We start from the raw sequence: 21,722 nt of genomic DNA, 5'->3' as shown, positions 1-21,722 counted from the left end.
TTATACCGACTTGTCTCTCAGAATAACCTCCATCATTTTGAGCCACTCATTTGTATTCACAAAACACGATAAAGGTTGAGAACTGCTCAAGCAATAAATTAGCTATGTCGTCTAGAGATAAAACGGATATCCGGCCTATCCGGCCAATATTTTCTATCCAGCCGGATACAGAATAAGTGGATCACTATATCGGATATTAGAAAAAATCAACAATTTCTCATTAACCCAAGATAATTCATAGTTCATGATTATCATTAATACATAATTAGAACTAATTATTTGATTACTGAAATGTGTGACTTTTTTCAAAATTAAATTCATATCAAGTCGAAACACCCAGGGGGTCTTCGTAGTCATTTGGTTACGCGTTCGCTTACTAAGCGATCGATCGTGAGTTCAAACTCAGGGCCCTCAATTGACCATCTTTGTGTTGTTATAGAATAATTACGTCCACGCAACCATCATCAGCTATGGAAATCGATCCACGGTGGAACAAAGATCGATTCATCCATACAACTGCTCTGCTCTGCAAGAAACATCGGGCTGCTGTTCTATAAATAACCCAACAATGATCAATATCAACTGTCTCCGCTGTCCGGTCTGCTGAACAATGGAAGAACAGATAGAATACCCTTACGCCGAAATGGCTACTAGAGTGTAATTTACCATAATGTAATGGAACAGAAAACCCAACGCCTAAATGGCTACTACTTCTACTGTGTAATTTACAATTTATAGAAACATAAACATATGTACATCTACACGATAAAAACCCGGCTCTGTTACAGATAAAATGCTAATGAGCCTGATAAATAAATAAATGGGATAAAAAAAAAAAGTCGAAACATTAATTTAATAACAGTATTACTTTTATCATTATTTCAATAACTTTCAGTAACAGTACTCAGAATCAACCAGTGGTAAAATTTGATGGCAAAATAATAATTTTCAGCAGTGGCTGGTGACAACCGATTATGCTTTGCTTCAGAGAACAGTGTGTACTGCGAGGAGCTGAAAGATAAACTCTAGCAAGCTTTACCAATTGGGGGTACTGCTTAGAGTTTAATGACCACCAAAGGAGTAAGTAGTGAGTAAAATCGTGATTGTGGTAAATTCGGAATGTTTCCACATAACAGTCGATATCCTTCGCAACGGGATTTTTCCCACTGCGACGCTGACTATTATTATCATTTGCCACTTCGTTGAAACAGACCCAACACCTGTTAAACGAATCTCGTTTGATTTGTTTAAAAGTTGTTAAAACGACGATGAGCTGTGGTAGTGGCTACCAGGAAAAATGTCTTCAAATGTCTTCACAATCATGCCGAAGGAAACTTAAATACATAACTTACTTTTGAGCAAAGTTTGATGGCTTATTCAATGTTTATTCTAATTGGCATTGTTATATAGCGCAATTCCTTAACACTTTGAGTGCCACGGTTTGATATCGATTGGATGGACATTTTTAAACGTATTAGGACCATCGTTTCTTATCGCAGTGGAAGGTATTTCTGTTCGAAAAGGCATGCTTTTGGGCTTATATGATTATATAGTTTACCTTTAATATCATATGTTATACTGTCAGTCACCGGTGACTGACATGGCAATCAACGTGTTAACTCTCCTGTACTCGCGTCCAAAAGCGTAAATTATGTACTCACAGACTGTGCGTGTCTCTGTAATATTACTATTGTGCAGTGATCGTTTCAAAGATCTAGTTTAATCTATTGTATAGTGTAGGCTCAGTACAATAAAAATACAATGTCACAATCATTCGAATTCTTGAGTGAATTTATCGGATATGAAAAGAAAATTAACGGGTATTATTTTACACGAGTTTTATTGAATTATTTCCCATTGGCAATACAGACTAGTAAATAAATTATTGATTTAACAGCAGATGTCGTTGACAGACCCTTCTCACTGGCCCTGACTAAACTAACATTTGAAGTCACACCATCTCATCACCATATACATATTATCAGATCTTATTCATGTACGTATGATGGTTATATGCATTTTTTGCTAATATGCGAGTTAAAAGTTTTTCGTTCCATTATAAATTAGGTCATCAGAACTAAATTTACGGTCTTACTGCTTCCGATGAATGCTTCGCTACATTAATGTATTTTTGATTGCATTAATTTCTAATATATTGGTATAGCTGATGGACGAATATGATATTTGGTTGACTATAGCACTACTTGACTATCATATTTTCATTATCGTTTGAACAAAGTTTTAAGTCTCTTTCCTTATGACTCAATCGATCTAGTTTCTTCCAGTAAATTACGATGATAAGGTAATGACAAGCCCTGAAATAATCTAGATTCATGCTGATAAATTACGAATCTAAATCAAAATAATGTTTTTGGGTTTTAATATTTTCTGTACTGGTGAGTGTGGAGGTAAACTATCGGATCGTTAGTTAAGGCATTTTTTAAAAGTTCACGCGACTTGATTCAATCTTCATCCAATATTTTATTGTATTGTCAGTAAACCGTTCAGTACATTTTAATAGACAGGTCTGGATAAAGCAAATACTCTTCTATAATGTGAACGAATATCGTTGATACAGCGATAAACTAAGTGGTTCGTGAGAGATACTCTAGATTTGTTATATGTTACCGCCTAATAGTGCCCCGTTTGGTCCGAAAGTGCGTGTATTGGTAGTTCAAAGTTACACTCTTTTACCTCAGTAAACTAACAGATAATGGAAACGGAAATATACTACTCAACTAGATTTTGTATATACTAATCAACTTAATCGAAAGAGCACACTTCGTTCTGCTAGATAGCAGCATCCCTTTATACAATCTCAATCATTACCTTCATATCCTTTGTACACTCACAATCAGTCACACCCGGAACAGTGGCTTATGTACATCGGTTCAGTTAAATAATTCCCTCTTTTGTACATGTTAGCTTCCCCTTCCCCCGATCACTGCCCCTCGCACTACGCTTTACTATTTTTGATTTGGTTTAGTGATACATTCGTTTCGCTTGTTAAAAGTTAATATGTATATCACTATATAAATCAGTGTTTTAGGCCTGAAACTACTATTCAAAGATGACTGACAGCGTTCCATCGCTGCATGCGTCTTCATCGTGTTATAATCAAAAGCAAGCAATATAAAAATAATTTTAGGATTACGGATAGCAACCATTATTCGAACGGAAATTCATGATTTGTTTGTTGTTTTTCCTCCTGGCTCAGAATTACCTAGTTCAGTAGAACGCACATTTTACAACGTGTGTTTTAGAATCGTTGGATATCCTCTAATATACTTTGTCGTCTAGCTAAAATGGTTTCAAATTCCTTGCCTCGTGTGCGGTACAAGAAGTTTGCCTTACTGGACTATTTTAGAATCTCTTTTTCTCGTCTAATATATTCTTGATCAATACTGTTTTTAGGTTTTGATTTTTTGTCTTCATTGACTAGATTAAATATGCGCTACGATGTAATGCGTCCTTTAGTTTCTAATGTCCGTGCACCCGATGTATTCGGTCGATACCTTACATGTTAACTGCTGCTGTGGTGATTCCGAAGCAAAAATAATCTTTCATTTTCATTTTATGTTTGAAGGTATTGGGTTTTAAAGTGAAATTTTATTTTTGCTTGTAGAAATAATAAGTGAAAATAAGGTCAAATCATGTTTATAATTAGTTGTTCATATTTTAATTTTCGACAATATTTCACATTTACATTTTGACGGTCCATAAACATAGAAAGCAGTAAATGTATCTCTGCGCTTTTCTGTCTGGTGACTGGTGTAATCGAACTTTTTTTTTGTTTTTTTTTTGTCAATAGAATACTCTATATCGTGAGAAGCCGGGTTGTTTTGTTAACTTTCATCGAAGTAAATAAAAAATAATAATGGGTTATATCTATGATATAACCGCAAGGATGAAGTAGGACTACCGTGGGTTTAGTAATAATTTGTTTGTATTGAATAAATTATTTATTGAAAGAGTGTTGTGTTCGTGCCTGCTTTTGTAGTCTGTGTTAAGAAAATACAGTCCGGAGTACAAGAAAGCATGCATGCAAAATGTTTTTGCAATGCCGATTCCCCCAGTCACATTAGTTTCGAAGTCCGTGTTAGAGAAACACAAATTTTGCCTGTTATCTGTCACGTGAGACTAAGATGATTGAGTCGAAATTTTCGTTCCTGAATTAACCTTTGACAATAATAGAAGTAAATGTTATTTGTTCCTCAAGTTTGTTTGATTTTCCGAACATAAAATTTATGGTGAGTTTTAAAACTTGAAGATTCTTAAAAGAGGATCAATGAGTAATAGCAACGGAAATCCGGATGGAGGTGGAGATGTTCATGTAGTAAAAGGAGCAATGTTTGAAATTTCGTTGCCGGGGGTTATGCGTCAGATGGCACTCCAGGATAGTCGTCTGATGTCTCTTCTGAAACAAGTCAATAATGGAGTAAATCCAACAGCTCAGCGAAGCGCACCCGAACAGATAATTGAATCTTTTTCCGCCATTATCAAGGAGCTCCATTTACCGGTTCCGACCCTGACGCTCCTATCGAAGCACGTGTCCGATACAGTCGATCGTTTGGTGACCAAATGCCAGAATCTTATACACCTCAAGTATGATTTAGCGTTGGTGGAAAAGAAGCCTTCGGCTCCATCGGTTCAGGTTGCTTGACAGACTCTCAAGAATCTGAACGTAATTTGTCTGAATTGGATAGACGTTTTGTTCTCTGGTCAAAGCCCATCTACACTGCAATCAGACGACACTTTCCAATTTTGTACGTGATGGCCAACACTTCCTTGCTCGGGGTTTCAAGACGAATTGGGTTACTGCAGCAAAACAAAAGTTGGTCTGAACATAAAACCAGAAAAGCAATTGGAACAACTACAACATTTGGATATGCCCATGGATTTCTCCGACTAGGCAGGGAAGACGCCGACTTCTCCTCGGGAGGACGTATCTCCGCCGATTACTCCTCCGAACTCAATACGGCGCTAGAAGCAAACCACTACCCTCTCCCTACGCTCGATGATATTTTTGCTAAACTTGATAGCAAATGTGCCTTCAGTATCATTGATATTTTCGACGGGTACATGTAAGTAGAAGCACCTAGCGCATTCCAGCAACCGATTGCGAAGATGACAGCAGATTTGGATGGAATCGACGCGTTGCTATACGACATCATCATCCACAGTGAAAATAGTGAAAACACCATGTAGCTCTAATTGCTCTGCTCAAGCGGCTTCATGGCTAAAGTTTCAAAAGGGAGATTAAATATCTCGGACAGATCCAATCAGATTCAGCGAACATTTCGGCGATCTCCCAGATGCTAGTTCTAATAGACCTCTCGTTTTCGGACATCAATCGGCTTCTACCAACAAATTTGCCCCTCATCAAGATATATGCTCTTGGATGCCGTATGTCATACCCATTTCTGGCGGTCTTCATCTAAGAAAAGTTCCAGGGTCTTATGCTCTTCAACAACTCTCTCCATGGTCACCATATTTTCCTGCAGATAAAATTGTGTTTCATCCACCTCTTCGCGTATTGCATCTCAGGAGATCACAAAACAGATGAAATCCAAATAGTATAAGTCCTTAAGCGGGACTTTTCCTGTTCATATGCTCCGTTGAATCGCAAAGAAATTGTGGAGCTCCAACAATGCAATCAAAGCAATCTGAATATGGTGTATGCTGATTGGCGAAGTATTTGTCAATGTACCCTACATTCAGATTTGTTTTGTTGAATGTTTCGGACACTTCCCACCACCAAGATCGTGTACCTAGGGGCGGTTGCACCCAGCGCCCCCCCACTCGACACCACTGTTGCTAGTTGCGCATGTCATGAGATTTCGCTGATACATCTTTTTGCTGACTTGGGGTTTGTTGTGACAGGAGCCGTCACGTTTTACAAAGACAATCATTCAACGACACGAGTCATCGAAGTACCTAAAGATTTCGGGCTTATCAAACATGTAGACGTCAAGTACCAATTGTTCTGAGATTCAGCGAAACAACAAGGAATTTGCCTGAAGAACCTAGTGACGAACAGTCAACAAGCGGACATGATGAGCAAGGGACTTCCGGCTGAAGTGTTCCAACAGCATCGTGTTCATTGAGTTGGTGTGATCCAGCGGTTGAGAACGGGCGCTAAGCAGGTTGGCTAAGAGAAGCTAAGAGAAGAATGGAATGGAAGAGATGGTAACAATATTAATTGAATACGCGTGTTTTTCTGTTAATCTATTAATTTCGTAAGACATCGACTTTATGGTCCGAACAGAAACTGATGTCAGTTCCGGTTTGCAAGGCTCTTTTAAGAATTTTCCGATCAGTTTCAAGTTGTTGCGAGAAGCTACAACTAAGGATCAAGTGTTACAGGCGAGGTGATATAATACATCAAGAATGGTTGGCTGAAGTGAAACGAAGCCATTCCAGTGTTTGATGTAAGATAGTTCTTCGGTTATCGAGAGTTCTACTCACAGGTTGGTGACTGTGTGATGATCGATCGAGTCGTGGTAAATAGTGGTTTCCAGAAACGGGATCAAGGCCGTAATCGAGCGTTCAAAAGCAATCGCTCGAGGCATCGTTTTCTGGTTACGCACCGACATTTACATTGGAGATGTCCAAACTGTGTCACTAACGCGGACGACTGCCGATGGTTCATGACGACGTCTACACTTGGATTTTGCGGTTTCTCCAGATGGATACTGTAATCTGGTCGTTTTGGAATCTCATGCGAAATGACCAGAGTTTCTGGAAACGAAATTTCCTACAAGCTCAACTACAATATTTTCCCTCCGAGAATATTCTGCCCGCTTCGGTATAGCAACGGTGATTGTGACGGACAATGGAGGTCCTTTCATTAGTGCTGAGTTCCGGAAATTTTGCGCAGAGTAAAAAATTTTTTACTTTCGCACAGCACCATATAATCAGCAGTCCAATAGTGGAGCAGAATGAATGTTCTGAAGCAATCTGAAGCGAAATTCCATGCGGACAACTTTCGACTTCCTCAACAATAGCTGGTTTGACTCTTATCACCCCTTCTAGCTTCTTCAACATAATCGCTTCCATCGGTTTAGTGAGTAGATCCAGATTCCCGAATATAGAATACGAGGGGTGTTCAATAAAGACTCGGACAATTTTTTTTCGCGGTTGGCAACACTGGAAACGCTCCAAACGCGGTACCGCTGGAAAGTACATCTCATTCCAGTTTCAGTGGCATTTTTTTTACTGTGGTGCGATGTATAGTTCGTGTGTGACAGTTAAGTGAAATATCGCAGAAAAATTTCGCCTGTACACTTATGATGAAGGAAAATTTGAAGGATCAGAGGTACGCTATTCGATTTTGTTTTAAACTCTAAAAACACAGACAGAAACGTATTCAATGATTCGTGAGGCTTATGGTGAATCAGCTGTGGCTCGTTCAACATGTTACGCGTGATATAAGCAGTTCAAGGACGGTAGGACCAGTGCGGAGCTGAAGGGAGGACCAGGCACTCCAGCTGCGAAGTTGACGGAGACAACAATCAATACTGGTGTTGCTATCGTTCGGGAAGACGCGAGAATCACCGTCAGACAGCTGGCAGCTATACTACAAATATCTACCGGCAGCACACATAACTTATTATGTGATGTTTTGAATTTATCGCGTGTTTGTGCTCGGTGCATCCCTAGGCTGCTGACAGACGAGCAAAAAGCAAACCGTGTTTCCATCTGCCAATACTGGCAAAATCAGGTTCGAAATGATTCTACTTGGCTGGATAATGTTATTACCGTAGACGAGATTTGGATTTATGTGTATGATCCTGAAACTAAGCAGCAGTCAACTCAGTGGGTCCCAAAAGGCGGTCCGTCACCGAAAAAAGCGCAAGCAAACAAGAGCACCACCAAAGTAATGATCATCACTTTCTTCGATAAATATGGTATTGTATACACTCATGTTGTTCCAAACAAGCAGACGGTCAATGCTGAATATTATATTAGTGTCTTGAAGCAAGTTATACGACCACACATTCAAAGAAAGAGGCCTTCGTTCACAAAAGGTCAATGGAAACTTCATCACGACAACGCTAGGCCTCATGTCGCGAGATCAGTGATGGACTTTCTGGCGAAATAGAACATCGAAGTGATACCCCACCCACCCTATAGTCCGGACTTGGCTCCATGTGACTTTTTTCTATACCCTACGTTGAAAAACCAGATCAAAGGTCAAAGATTTGACTCCGCGAAAGCAGCCCTAGCAGCTGTACAGGCGATTTTGAAGCGCATGTCCGAAGAGTGCTTTCAGCACGTGTACGAAAAGTGACAGAAGCGGTGGGAAAAGTGCATTCGACTTGGAGGGGAGTATATTGAACGTGATACTAGCGACGTTGAATAATTTTCAAAAATAAAACTTTGTCCGAGTCTTTATTGAACACCCCTCGTATAACCTTGTTTCAACTTCCGGATTTCTGATGATAGTATTAAACGACAAAAATATGAAAAACCCATACGATATGGCCATTGGGTGCAGGCATCTTACCAACGGACGTCGAATATCGTATTCCGATGCCATTTTGGAATCTAGCATGGTGTCTTGCGGTTCGTAAAAAAAACGGATCCAAAGGACCGGAAATGGCATGAAATCTCACAACACGATCGGGAATGTTAGAGTTAGCATATAACCATGGGCGCGCGAAGAAGAATGGGAAAAGCTTTAGAGAAGCGTCAATGTCAACGTCAACGCGCAAACATAAACACCTTTGCACAGGTACGCACACATGCACACTCATGGATGCCTTTAGGAGGTCCTGTCAGCACCACTCCGACTTTTTCGGAGACATTCCGTGTATTGCAGGTAACAGGTGTGTGTCCCTGAGCGTCCGCTGAATAACCGGAGACCGCCCGAAGCCGAACGGTGGCTGCCTGCTGATAAAATGGCGGAGAATGTGCCGAGTGCCCAACCCACTTGATCGCTAATCTGACGATGCCCGTGTTGCCACAACTGGGCTTGCCACACATCTTTTCTCTTCTACGAAAAAAAAAATTGAATAAAAAAAAAGATGAAAAGAACAAATACATGTGGATTTTGTTTCAGTGTATTTGTGAGACGAACCAGCCCAGGAGGCTGAAAGTCTCAAAAAATAAAGAATAAAAAAAAATTCAGTGTATTTTCCTTCACAGAACACATTTGAACCACCTTTGGGATGTATGAGCTAATTGATGACCTTTAACTAACAAAATATCGGGTCATGTTCTGTTCTCCATACGGTTGTCCCAGGTGTATGACACGATTATCGCTATCTCACTCTACCTACCGTCACCGCCTATCTCACTATCCCTCTGCTGTAAAAGTTCATCATCGACATCACGATATGTCAGATGGTGGTAAATTGGTAATTCGCGATGACGCCGACGTCTGGTGGCGACTTCAAGTTAGAGCCATAATTTGGGTCCCAAAATCGTTAGTGTAATCTCTACCAGATTAGAAGACACGGAGCCGGTTTTCAAATTTTAAAATTTGAATGAAAATTTTCACATTATGTTATTTAATTATTAGAAACGCGTATTTCTGACTTTCATTCAACCATATGGTCGTACAATTCCAACATTGTTGCTGATTTTTTTTTATATAATATAAAGTTGTCTTCATAAACAATTTTTGTATGAGACTTTTTCCCCACCTTCAAACAAAAATGTTTTTAATTTAAACAGAATTCTAATTTGATATGGAAAATCTAATTTTCATTCATAATTTAAATTTTGAAAATGTTCACTCCGACTGAAAATCAGCTATTCTTTGACGCTCCCCTAAACTAGTAAACGAAGCCCACTGCCGTCAACGCGGATCGCTGTTTTGAAGAAAACAAATACTTCTGACGTTTGAGATGTTGGCACCAAAAACATGGCGGGTGCCATACGGCTGGGTTGTCCCGAGTCCGTACTTGTTTTGCGCGGTCGTCCCGATCCGCAAATAATTTTACTTCCATTTTTACACAGCACGGTCGTCCCGGTCCGCACCCATATCATATCCACAAAACAGGTAGATTAAATTTATATAGCTTATTTTGATGAACATACCATAAGCTATTAAAATTGCCTTGTTTTGTATTTTTTCGCAAACTAAAAGAACATTGAACTCATTTTCCATAGAGGTCTAAAATATTTATTTTCTGTTTTTGAAGCAATGAAAAAGCTAAATGGCAGTAAAACGCTAGAATAAAAAGAGCAAGGAGAAAGTTACCATATTGTGAAAGTGTCAGCGTTGTGACATCTTTCATTTGACGCTACTGAAAATTCGGTGGAAAGCACCGTTCCTGAGAAACAAATGGTGGTGGGGGGGTGGTGTAGGTTCTGGAGTACCTGTCGGTTTGGGACCACCTTCCGCTATAGGATAGATCTTTGGAAGGAGAAGGAGAGATCTCAGAGGAAAGTGAAAATTATTCACGGTGGAAAAAACATAAAAAATAGTATAAGCTAGCCACAATACGATGAAATTCATATTCAATACACTTTCTTAATTTTGTGATGTGACAACGCTTTGTGGATACTGTTTCTTTGCACAGAGCGTGTTGTCACGTCTCAAAATGCTTGCTGATTTTTGCAAAGTTCTCGCGAGTTTTTTGAAAAACTGAATACACAGGAATCAACGTTCATCTTTTGCTGACAAATCATAGAACAAAGTTTATTTGTATGTTTTGAAACGGAACTGAATATACAACATTAATGTTCAAAAGTCAAGTGTTGTCACGTCACACAAGTATTGGACTGACAACAAGCGTACTCAACAGTAAAATATTCTCCAACTGAAGATTCTTGTAGGAGATCTTCACAATTTTAATTTGATATCGTTAAGCTTTTGGAAATCGTGTGATTTATACATGAACACGAGAAAACCCCTGTTTTCGTGAGTCAAAACGTTGTCAAGTCAAGCTAGAATGGGTCATAAGCAATAATCAGAGACGAGCCAAAAGGTTGTATCCCATTCACCTGAAACACGTTTACCCGAAGCCCATTTACCCGAATGTAACACATACTCGAGTGACATTCATCCGAATGTAACAAATACCCGAATGCAGCATATACCCGAATGGGCATTTACCCGAATGCGACGTTCACCCGAATGCAACATTTACGTGAATTGAATGTTTACCTGAATGAAGAAGGAAAAATTCCGACATTAGATTATGAGTTTTGTCGAATCTTCTGTTACGAAGATACGAAGTAAAATGACAAATTGTAATTAGGAAATTCGAAAAAGATTTTGAAGACTTCGCTGTGTCATTTTTAGAAAATAGTGTAGGCACTATTCACATGCCGTCTTTTTTCCCATTCCGTATTGCTCTTCAACACATTAAGGACCGCACGTTTCGAGGCAAACGTGTACGCTTCATTTGTTCGGATTCCACGAATGATATCGTTTCCTTCGACGTGGATGAGACGAAGGCGAGCCATCGGTAGGCCTTGTTAGACTCTTGGCAGACCAAAAATTTGACCATCAAGTGTAGAAAACACGGGTTGCTTCGTGATCCATCCGTAATAGACGGAACGCGAAACACGAGAAAACTCGTGAGCGGTCCGCAATGTGTTAAGGCCAAAAGATCATTCAGAAATGATCATGGGATATGGAATATTCCGAAAATTATACAGGTAATTTTGACGTAAATAAATTAAATGAAAATGTGAAAAGAAAAAACAGGATGTGTGGTATAACCGCAAGGGTGACGTAGGACTATCGTTGATTTAGTGATCATTGGTTTTTACTTGCATCTGAATCAATTCTGAATGAATGGATAAATGAATATTTGGGGGCCTTCGAAAACAAGAGCGTTACGCTGGAGGCACAATACTCAGCAAAAGAAGCAATCACACAAAAGTTGCATAATACATTTCTTGTATTGTGATATGATTTGTATTCCATATCCAATAGACAAAATATCTGTTGCATAATTTTTGCGTTCGCTCGTCCTTTCTCACAACACCCATTTCTCGTTTGAGAAATTGTTGAGTAAACATCGTTTGCCAGTACGCGTAGAGCGTGAATTCCTTCTTGAGATTCATTGTACCTCTAATAAATTGCCGAAAGACGTGGTCTTACGTTGATCGCACTTAATTGAAAAATCACAAAGCCAAATGTATTTGGTCGCAAAACATTAAAATAAACTCTTTCGCTTGAATGTAATTTCCAATTCCAAGGGGAACTGTCAGATTATTTTTCAGCAACGATGATATCTTTCCGAAATCTTCTCGATGTTGAATGGCAACCAAACTAAAAGAGTTCCGCTCGTGTATGTGTGTGGGCTGCTCCGATGTCTCACGCGGAACCGTTTTTCGATACTGACACTCTCTTGGTCGCCTTCTCTCTTCCTCCTGATGGATCGGCTTTTCTGCGCTCTCTCACAGTTCAAAACTCAGGTCAGGTCAGGTCAGGTAATGAATCACTCGACGCCTCGCTGTCCAGCTCGTTCAGCAACGATGTTGTCCAGTCGGTGTCCTCACCAAAAATGGTTGCGTTTTACCACCAGAATATCGTTTAAGAATACTTTTTGTCCGTGATTGAATCGAGAGAAGGTGTGGCTTACGATGGAAATTAGGAAGGCAAATTAGAGGCGAATGAACTCTCTGAGTTTGAAACTTTCAGCGGTTGAGCAATAATCGATAGAAAATTATATGATTTGCGAAACATTTTTCGTTGCGCGCGTATCCAATATTGGATACGAAAATATCCTACTGATGGGGAAGAATAATCTTCAGAAGCTTTCCTGCTAATTGCACTTGATTGAAAAATCACAAAACCAAATGTATTTGGTCGCAGTACTAGAGTAACAGGAGGTAAAATGCCCACCTCAAGCTCATTATTAATTGTTTTTTCACGTCAAAAACGAAGCCACGTCTGTTTTCTTTGTAGTTATCTGTACTAAAAAGATTACGAATAGGGAAAACAAATAAAAATGATGAAAATTCTACAAGATTATGTTGTATGTATTTCTAAACAGACGGGGTAAGATGATCAATATGGTGTCCACAACAACAACGGGTCGAAATGTCAAACGACCTCGAAGTATATCTTTTGGTTAAATCTTAATTCGCTGTATATACCCAGCTTCGGACAAGTTTCTCGCCTGCTATGAGCGTCAGATGCTCTCGTATTTTCGAGCCTTTTTTGTTGTCGAACCAGAGACTCCGAGGAATTTTCATTTCATTATTTTATATTTACAAATGTATCAATACGTGCCGCTGTTCACAAAAATATCTCTACGCAGACTTTCGGTCTTTAAAGTATGAGTTTTTATTGTGATTCTAGGGTTTAGGTTGTTGGATGGATTTTAGTAGTGCGAAACATTGTAATAATTTTCTTCGTTCCAGTTTTTATTACATGATACAAGAACAGGTATGAGGAAACGGTTATATGTACACAAGAATTGAAGAAAAAATTCTGTGTTATTTGGTAACACTGACAGTGAACTAGCTCTTCGTAGTGGGGCGATTTGTCTCATCATGACTTGCTTGAGAAAATCGCATTGCAAATATGAATTGAACTTTTAACATTTGTTGATTCAAACTCATTCAATAGCTTTAGTAATATTTTAGAATGTTATGAAGTTTGCATAATTTAAATTCGTCTATAATGCTTCAAAAGTCTTATGGCAGAAGCGGCTAAAGTTGCATTAACTCAGGCAGTTCTTCATGCATTGCTATATTTTAAAGCAAGATGGTTTTTTTTTGTGCTAGCATATATTCAGTAGTATTTACGATAATAAATGAAGTCATGAGCATCGAATAATCCTGCCAACTATTTAATTTTCCATGATATTTCAAGGGGGTGCGTTTTACCTCGACGGCGCGTTTTACACCCAGTTCCCCTATATGGGTAGAAAACATTAAAATAAATTCTTTCGCTTGAATGAAATCACTTCTTTCCGGATGTTTATCGATAACCAGCAAACGAAGAGAGTTGCGCGCGTGTATGTGTGGTGGCTGCTCCGTGGTGGCTGCTCAAGCGGAACCGTTTATCGATGCGGATATTCTCTTGGTCGCATTTTCAGTGGCATCACTCTCCAGGCTCTTGGTGACACCGTTCATCTGCGCTTTTATGATGAACGAAGTTAGCTTCACCACAACAGCGACAACATGCTCCAATCGCTGTTCAATTATAACTGAGTGGATTTAAGAGCGGCGCTCGCTTATATACCGATTGGTGATTTCAATAGCCTGTTTTGAAAGCAATTTTAAGGTTATTGAAATAAGTTTTTGGACCAAAAAGTAACACGTATATAACGCGATGACATCTTGTCAGTGTGTTTATCACACCATTTCGTTCAGTTGCTTAGGAGCTATTAACGCTCAAAATCTCAGTCTCCGGCGTAACGCTTTCGTTTTCGTAACTTTGTTTTTACACCCCGGTATAGAAATGAAATACGTAGTCCTACGTCAAAAAAAGGAAGAATAGATGAGAGAATAAATGGTACTTAGTATTTATCACCGCAGCGCAGCTTTTATCATCAATTTATTATTTCGTGATGAAATTTATACTGAGATCAATGTAATGCGGGCGGAGTCCCCATTTAACGAAGATAAGGAACCGAGGCGGCACCAAGCCGCCGAGGTGACGCAATTCGAGTCGGCCGCCGACCCGCCGACCCGCCGCCGGAAGCGGGTCAACGCCACTATTTCTCAAATTGCACTACCCACGAAAAATACATTTTGAACGGAAATGAACGTTTGAGACAAATATGATCTTTATAGATAAAACACTGATCAGAATTAAATATACAAATACTTCCTAATAAAAAAATTGCGCATTATTCGAATATATCCTTTTTTCGGGTAAGTGTCGCATTCGGGTAATTGTTTCATTCGGCTAGCTGTCGCATTCGGGTATTTGTTACATTCGGGTGAGTGGTTTTCGGGTAAATGTGACACAATCGAGCCAAACACGTGCGAACAAAGCGGCTGTAGAAAATTGATTGAGCTTTTAAAATGGGCGGCAATTTCGGCATGAGTGAGATGCATGAGTACTAACATAACGCCACAAAAAAAGCAAAATACGTATCCTGTGATAACAATTGATGGTTGACTACACAGGAACATAAACAGAAATAACATTTTTTAATCGAAAGGAACTAACTTCGGTCTGATGGAACTCTGTAAACGTCAACACCCGACTTCTCTTCTAGAGTCTTCCTTACTTATATCTAGATTAAAGCACGTAAACCAAGCTTAGTTCCGCCCGTCCCACAGTTATTTTCGTGTTCGAGTGATAACATCATGATACACTAGTAATAATATTTTTTCTTGATCACAATGAATGAGTAATAGACACGAGAAAACCCAGTCGTGTCAACACCAAATTCATATTTATGTCCACCCCTTGCTCTATATAACATCGCAGCTTTTCATATGTGTGGGTTACCGACTAACGCGCAAGGATTAAATTTATAACATAATTATAACTAAACATTCAACAGGAATACTGTGTCTTAATTGTATAATGCACTAACAAAGCAAATATTATACTCTGTTTCCATTTTTTTTTTGGTTTCGATATAGCAACAGTTTTCGAACAATAAACAATGGTTTTGCAATACTTTCGGTGCGGTTTCGTCTCCTAATACTAAAAATCCTCACTTTCTTGATATGAAGCATTTTCTTACTGTGCACACTGCGACTCGGGATCGCTGCTCGCCTATGACATCGGTAATTGCATAAACAGTAAAAAATTGAAATGTAATCAGTTGTAGGAAAATGCTTCATTCCATATTCATCCAACTATTCTACCCACTCGCAGGAATCATATAATCAATTAAAATGAGTTCTGACAGTTTGCTTCGTTCTCTGGAACGCGAGTAAAAGGATGATTAAATTTTAGTCGACTTCAATAATGTAAGATGGTTTTGCGTACAGTTTCAATATATTATGCTATGCTTCTAACGTATTTCGATACGAAACCGTTTCTTAATTGAGTTGATATTTTTTCTTAGATTTTTCTTAGACATAATAGAGTCTACTCTACTAAATTCAGGATAAGTCCACGAGGAACTGCGATATTGGATACTATACTGCCCCTGGTAAAATTTTCGCTAATATTGTGGTTTCGTTTTTATTTGGTTTTGGTTCTCATTTAAAGCTATTCATTTTTGGTTGTTGTTTCATGTGGTTCCATGGCGTTTGATTCCAGTTATGTTATTACGTATCGGACAGGCTTGGCTAGGCCTCACTTGTCTCGATGTCTCTGACATGTTTCCTTGTTAGTCATCTTTTTATAAAGTTGAAAAATCCACCGGTCTTTTCGGAACGAGGCGCCATCAGCATAGGTACCTGGTTTTTGTGGGTTAAGCGTATCTGAAATGGACAGATAGATAGAATTATTGTACTGTTGAGCAAAGTGGTCTGGTTTTCTTTTCCCCTTATTTTTTTCAGTCTCATTCGCCATATCTGATCCCGTTACCGACACCAGAAAGGCTATTAGAAATTGACTGTTGTGAAAATGTTCATTATTTTTGAATGCGATGATCTCTTGCTGATGTGGCTATATTGTTTTGAACGAAATCAATATACTTTGTTCTTACTGAATCGATCTATGGTATGATCGATCCAGTATTTCAAAATGAATATCTTTTCATAGAGTATCAAGTTTACTGCAAGGAATCTCGAACAGGTTTTGACGTAGGATTACGTCTCTCGGGAACATGAAAATTCTTCAATTTCAAAAGCTTATTGTTCAGTCATTTCCTATTGGATTGATGAAATTTTTGCCTCAATCGATTTCGGCACTCCATAACAATTTTTTATATCGAAGAAAATAATATATGTCATGAAACTAACTATCGAATAATTGAAAAGTCCCAACCCCTATCCTAACAGAAACACCACCTATGATTGGTCGAAATTGACCATTCATGCGGCGGTTCCCTTACATCAAACATCAAAACCAAGCTGCCTGGGGGAAATCGGCATTGCCAATACATGAAAGTAGGGAGATCTGTTGTTCCTACCGAAATGTGTTCCCTAACAGAGACATCAAAACCAAGCTACCTGGGGCAAATCGACATTGCGACTTAAATATATTTGGAACTTTAATGTTGGTTGCTTCGTGAAATTTCATATCAATGACCGATCGTATATTGTGAAAAATTTAGCACAATTGTAAGTGTAAAATTGTTTATGGTAGCAGTAGTTTTTTAAAAATGACTTGATTTATGAAACGATTTATTCCAATTTTCATAAATAATAGCCAGGATGTGTTCCCGCTCGAGAATGGGTCGTTCGGTTTGAGCTGTCTGTTTTGTTGTGTTCATTTTTACCCAAGGAAAGTTTATACGGCGAGAAACAAAGTGAAGAAATATTATAAAAATTTATTTCCCATATGCTCTACAAATAGTATTATGTGTTGTTAGTCCAATTAAAATTCGCATTGGGTTGAACAAAAACTCAGAAAGTAAAAATTATAGAAGAAAATTACCTTTTCCATTTCAAATATGTTTCCTCTATATTAAAGTAACATGTTTTTACTGATGAGAAAAATTGGTAATTGTGTTCGGTATTGGTAATTGTCTTCTATTATATGAGTTTTATTTGTATTATGTGAGTTTTTTTTCTTCATTTCATCCATACATAAAACAGGAGGCATCTCGTCTAGGCGGTTTTCATCATATTTCATTCCACTTCTGTCATCATACTCGGTAAACACTGATGGAGTGAACAAACAATACCAAACAAAACGGCCCTTTTCAGGGCCACCAAATCATAATCAAAGACTTTAACGAAGTAATTCTTTTTGGCAGAAATAATTGTTTTATCGTGTCTTGAATACTGCCGTTCTACGCATAGTTGTCCCTTGTTCCAAAATCAGCAACTGAGAAAAACGCAGTCAAAGTTTTCTAGCATATTTGTCTACCAGAAGCTTCAAGCATTTCGGTTTGGCAATACACTAGGTTTTTTTATAAGCAGAAAGCTATTGTTTAATGAATTGTAACAAGATCCCCTCATTTGAATCAATCAATCTTGGTTACGGGCTTAAAAATTCATGGTGGGACAGTTATGCCTAGAATATCAATATGGGACAATTGAACTTGATGTTGTTTTTTGAAATACTGGGAACGAACAATAAGTTTTTTTGTGTTTTCTCCGAAAGATTATGCATAAAAACATCGTTTTATGATGAAGGGAGTGATCAGCAACACCTTTGTAGAATGTGCACACGTGTTCTGTTAAACTTTTTTTATTTGTTCGAGAATGAGTTCGTTCTTCCAAACCAGAAATGAGTGCATTAGCCCTGCTGGAAGCGTGACATCTTGTACTTGAACCGATTTATTTGATATGGATCAGCGGTACTCAACCTTTTTTTCATAGGGGCCACAAACACGTATTATTATTGTGTCGCGGGCCGCAAATAAATAAATAAAGAAGAATGATCTCCACGACCAAGAGCTACGCATTGTTAACTTAGAAATACAAAATCATTGCCGGAGAGTAGAAACATCAAAGTAATTTATTAATAAAAAAATTTGATACAAATATTTGATAGCAATGACAAGGGCCGATAAATAAATGCTTTCACTGAGTGAAGAGCGCGAACTTTTCGCGAAGCAATTTGAGAAGATTGTCAAATTGATTCCAAGCATTGAAATGATGATGATGGCCCACCTCATACCCCTACAAAGGTTTGAGCAGGAAGATTTATCTTATAGATAATATTTATTTTCAAACATATCAAGAAGCCAGTATTATAAAAACAAAAACAAAGCGAATTGGCTCTGTTGCAGGCATAAATATCTATCAATAGAACATTAAAAAAAATAGTCATAAACTGCGAAAAAACAAACAATGTTCCTATCCATATTGACATTGACATAGTCATAGTCTCAACTTCAGGCCCAAAGTTTTTTCCAAGGCATGTCAAGAAAATTTCCAACCCGGGAAGATCCTTGACTGATTGGGAATTGAACCCAATATCCAAAAGTTTCAACTTAGAACATAAAAGAGATCTGCTACAATCAGAAATAATCGATACCACCATCTGATGAAAGATAGTTTACAACAATTCTGAATGAGCTATCCCAATTCCAGTTTCCACTTCAGAACCTACATAAAATTTCATTGTGTGTCAGTTTTCTGCCTGTGTTCATTATTAACATTAGTCCAGGCCCACCAAACGCGCGCGAGGCTCAAACTTTCGTAGACAACGCTCGTTTTTCTTTTTTTTTTAATAATCTACAATACAATAAAAAAACATCATCATCATCAGTACGAACATTGCAGTTTGAGATACCTGTAATTTTTTTTTTAAATTTCAATAATTAGTAAACATAAATAAATTAATTTACAAAAATTTTTCGAAACCCTGTTTACAAAACAGATTTAACGTGGGAAATACACATTCGCTTAAACTCTGCCATTGTTGCCGCTCGTTTTATTTCCCTGGGCATCGAATTGAAAAAATGTATTCCTTTGTATACACTGGAGAAATAGTTTAGTAAAAGCAGCTACCAAATCTTTAGTAGCAAAAACATTGGTAAAATATACACATTTTTTGTAAATATTACTAAAATTGCGTAAAAAAGATGTCAGACGCAATGAATGTTCCTACCAGGAATTCGTATATTTTACTTCATACCATTAGTAAGTTTGTTTTTATTGTCATACCTAACAACTGTGATGTGCGCACTTTGCAATCGCCATTTGTCTTTTGGAGACGAAGTGATTTGGAGGTAAGCACTTTGTTTTTATTGAATTCAATTATGTATTCATCTCCCCCGAGAATTTGTTTTCATATTTTCGGCGGGGAAAATATCACAAGAAATTTTGATCCATAGTAACATAATTGACATAATACCATTTTTTTCTTTTTTAGTTGCCCTTAAAATTATATGCAGTACAATCATTCATCATAAACAAATCGGAGATAAGTATTCGTTTTTTTCACATCATTACATCAGTCACCTCGGTCGGGAAACTATTTTCATATTCCCGCCAAGGATAAACATCAGTTATATTCTATACATTACAACACTATTGACCTTTTTCCTTGTCTTTACAGCTGGCATGATCCCAGACTCGTAATACTTGTTTACCAAAAACCATCCAAGCTATGGGATTGAAGGTAACGGCGAGTTTGTCGTTAAGATTGGAATCTTTCTTCAACACATCATCGACCGTAAAAAAATTAAGGTGAACATACATAATTTATTGCATATTTAATATCATTAACATATGTATTTCTTTTCTCATAGGGACACGAGAGAACAAAATACGGATGAAACGTGCTAATTCTACCGTCACTCTGCTATTCAGCTACTAATCAGCTAATGCAAATCAGAGCGATGCAGCAGGAAGAGGAACGGGAACTTGCTTTGGAAATGCTCATGAAATTGAGGTGGTTGAGGCTGCGATTAAAATTTGCCTCTTGTACGCAGTTTATAGAATGATTCCAACGAGAATTATTAATGTTGTTTATAGAATAAGTTATTAGTATAATGTATTCTAAGTATGTAGAATTAAACGCAATCAAATACAATTTTTTAAATTAAAAATAATTATTAAAAAATATTGTCATTATCCCTGATGATTACCTCTCACAAATATGAAGCAAAATTTTCACTGTTATTGCACCAATGTTGGACCAACAATTTGTAGTTTGTTTGACATATGTGCCTACCATTCTTTTTTTGTAACATGTACCAATGATTAGTAGGGTAGAAAATGACTAGAGAATTGGTAACATGTACCAAAAAATTCGTCATATTTACTAAATTTTCCTCTCAGTGTAGCAACGAGTTCTGCGACCTACTGAATATAAAGTTAGGTGTTCTTGCATCATCCGCGTTTCTAGTATTGTATCTATGAACATCACTTCCTCTTTCAATTCGATCACACAAATATCGAGGCAGCATACCGTTTAAAATTTTAAAGATGAACACCATTGTCAAATAGTAAATTCTTTGCTTCACAGATAGCCACTGTAGCGCGTCCAACATCAAATTAGAGGAAGTATATCTACTACATCTTAAAATCAAACGAATAATTTTATTTTGTAAACGCTGCAATCTCGTTAATTGTGTATTGTTTGCAAGGAATAGGATCGACGAGCAAAAGTCTATGTGCGGTGAGATCAATGATTTATACAATTTAATTTTACTGTTCACCGTCAGTTCTTTTTTCAAACGACACAAAACGCCGTACTTCTTGGCAATCTTCTTGATGACATTATTAATGTGAGACTTGAATGTTAAATTGATAACTCCTAGGTATTTGATTTCATTCACGCGTTCTAATGTCTCACCATCTATTTCAAAATTTACGTCAATACTGGAGTTTGCTGAAGAAATTAGCATGTATTTTGTTTTGCCAACATTCAATTTCAATTGTTTGAATTTAAGCCACTGAGCCAGAGAATGCAAATCTTCGTTTATGTGTTCCTCGGTTTCTTTTATATTCTTAGCTGCGATGAACAGAACAGTATCATCCGCGAACAAATTAATGTCACAATATCGTAAAACCCGTCGCAGATCATTTATATATAAAATAAACAAAATGGGCCCTAAGACACTTCCCTGTGGCACCCCGAGTGAGTTGCCGATGGGATCGGAAAAAGAATCATTAAAACGAGTCTATTGAGTCCTGTCGCACAAATAGCTCTCGAACCATTTGTACGACATTCCTACTATTCCATTGCGCTCTAATGTTTGTAACAATAAGGGCCTAGAAATTGTTTCAAAAGCGCGTTTAAGATCCAGAAATACCGCAAATATAGTCTC

The 21,722-nt window shown here is 37.9% G+C and overlaps 1 protein-coding gene across 2 annotated transcripts in view; it reads right to left on the bottom strand.

The window, feature by feature from the left end:
* Positions 1 to 1,838: 1,838 nt before the first annotated feature.
* LOC129764189 (diacylglycerol kinase 1) overlaps positions 1,839 to 21,722 on the bottom strand; it is a 357,758-nt gene continuing 337,874 nt past the window's right edge. For both annotated transcript variants that reach the window (XM_055763040.1, XM_055763042.1), the window contains exon 20: positions 1,839 to 16,308. In XM_055763040.1, the coding sequence (XP_055619015.1) occupies positions 16,219 to 16,308 (90 nt within the window). In that variant the 3' untranslated portion in view covers positions 1,839 to 16,218. The remainder of the gene's footprint in view (positions 16,309 to 21,722) is intronic.

The sequence above is a fragment of the Toxorhynchites rutilus genome, chromosome 2, assembly GCF_029784135.1.
Source record: "Toxorhynchites rutilus septentrionalis strain SRP chromosome 2, ASM2978413v1, whole genome shotgun sequence".
Lineage (NCBI taxonomy): Eukaryota > Metazoa > Arthropoda > Insecta > Diptera > Culicidae > Toxorhynchites > Toxorhynchites rutilus.
Note: the sequence above shows the minus strand (reverse complement) of the source record. Positions and strands in the feature narration are given on the sequence as shown.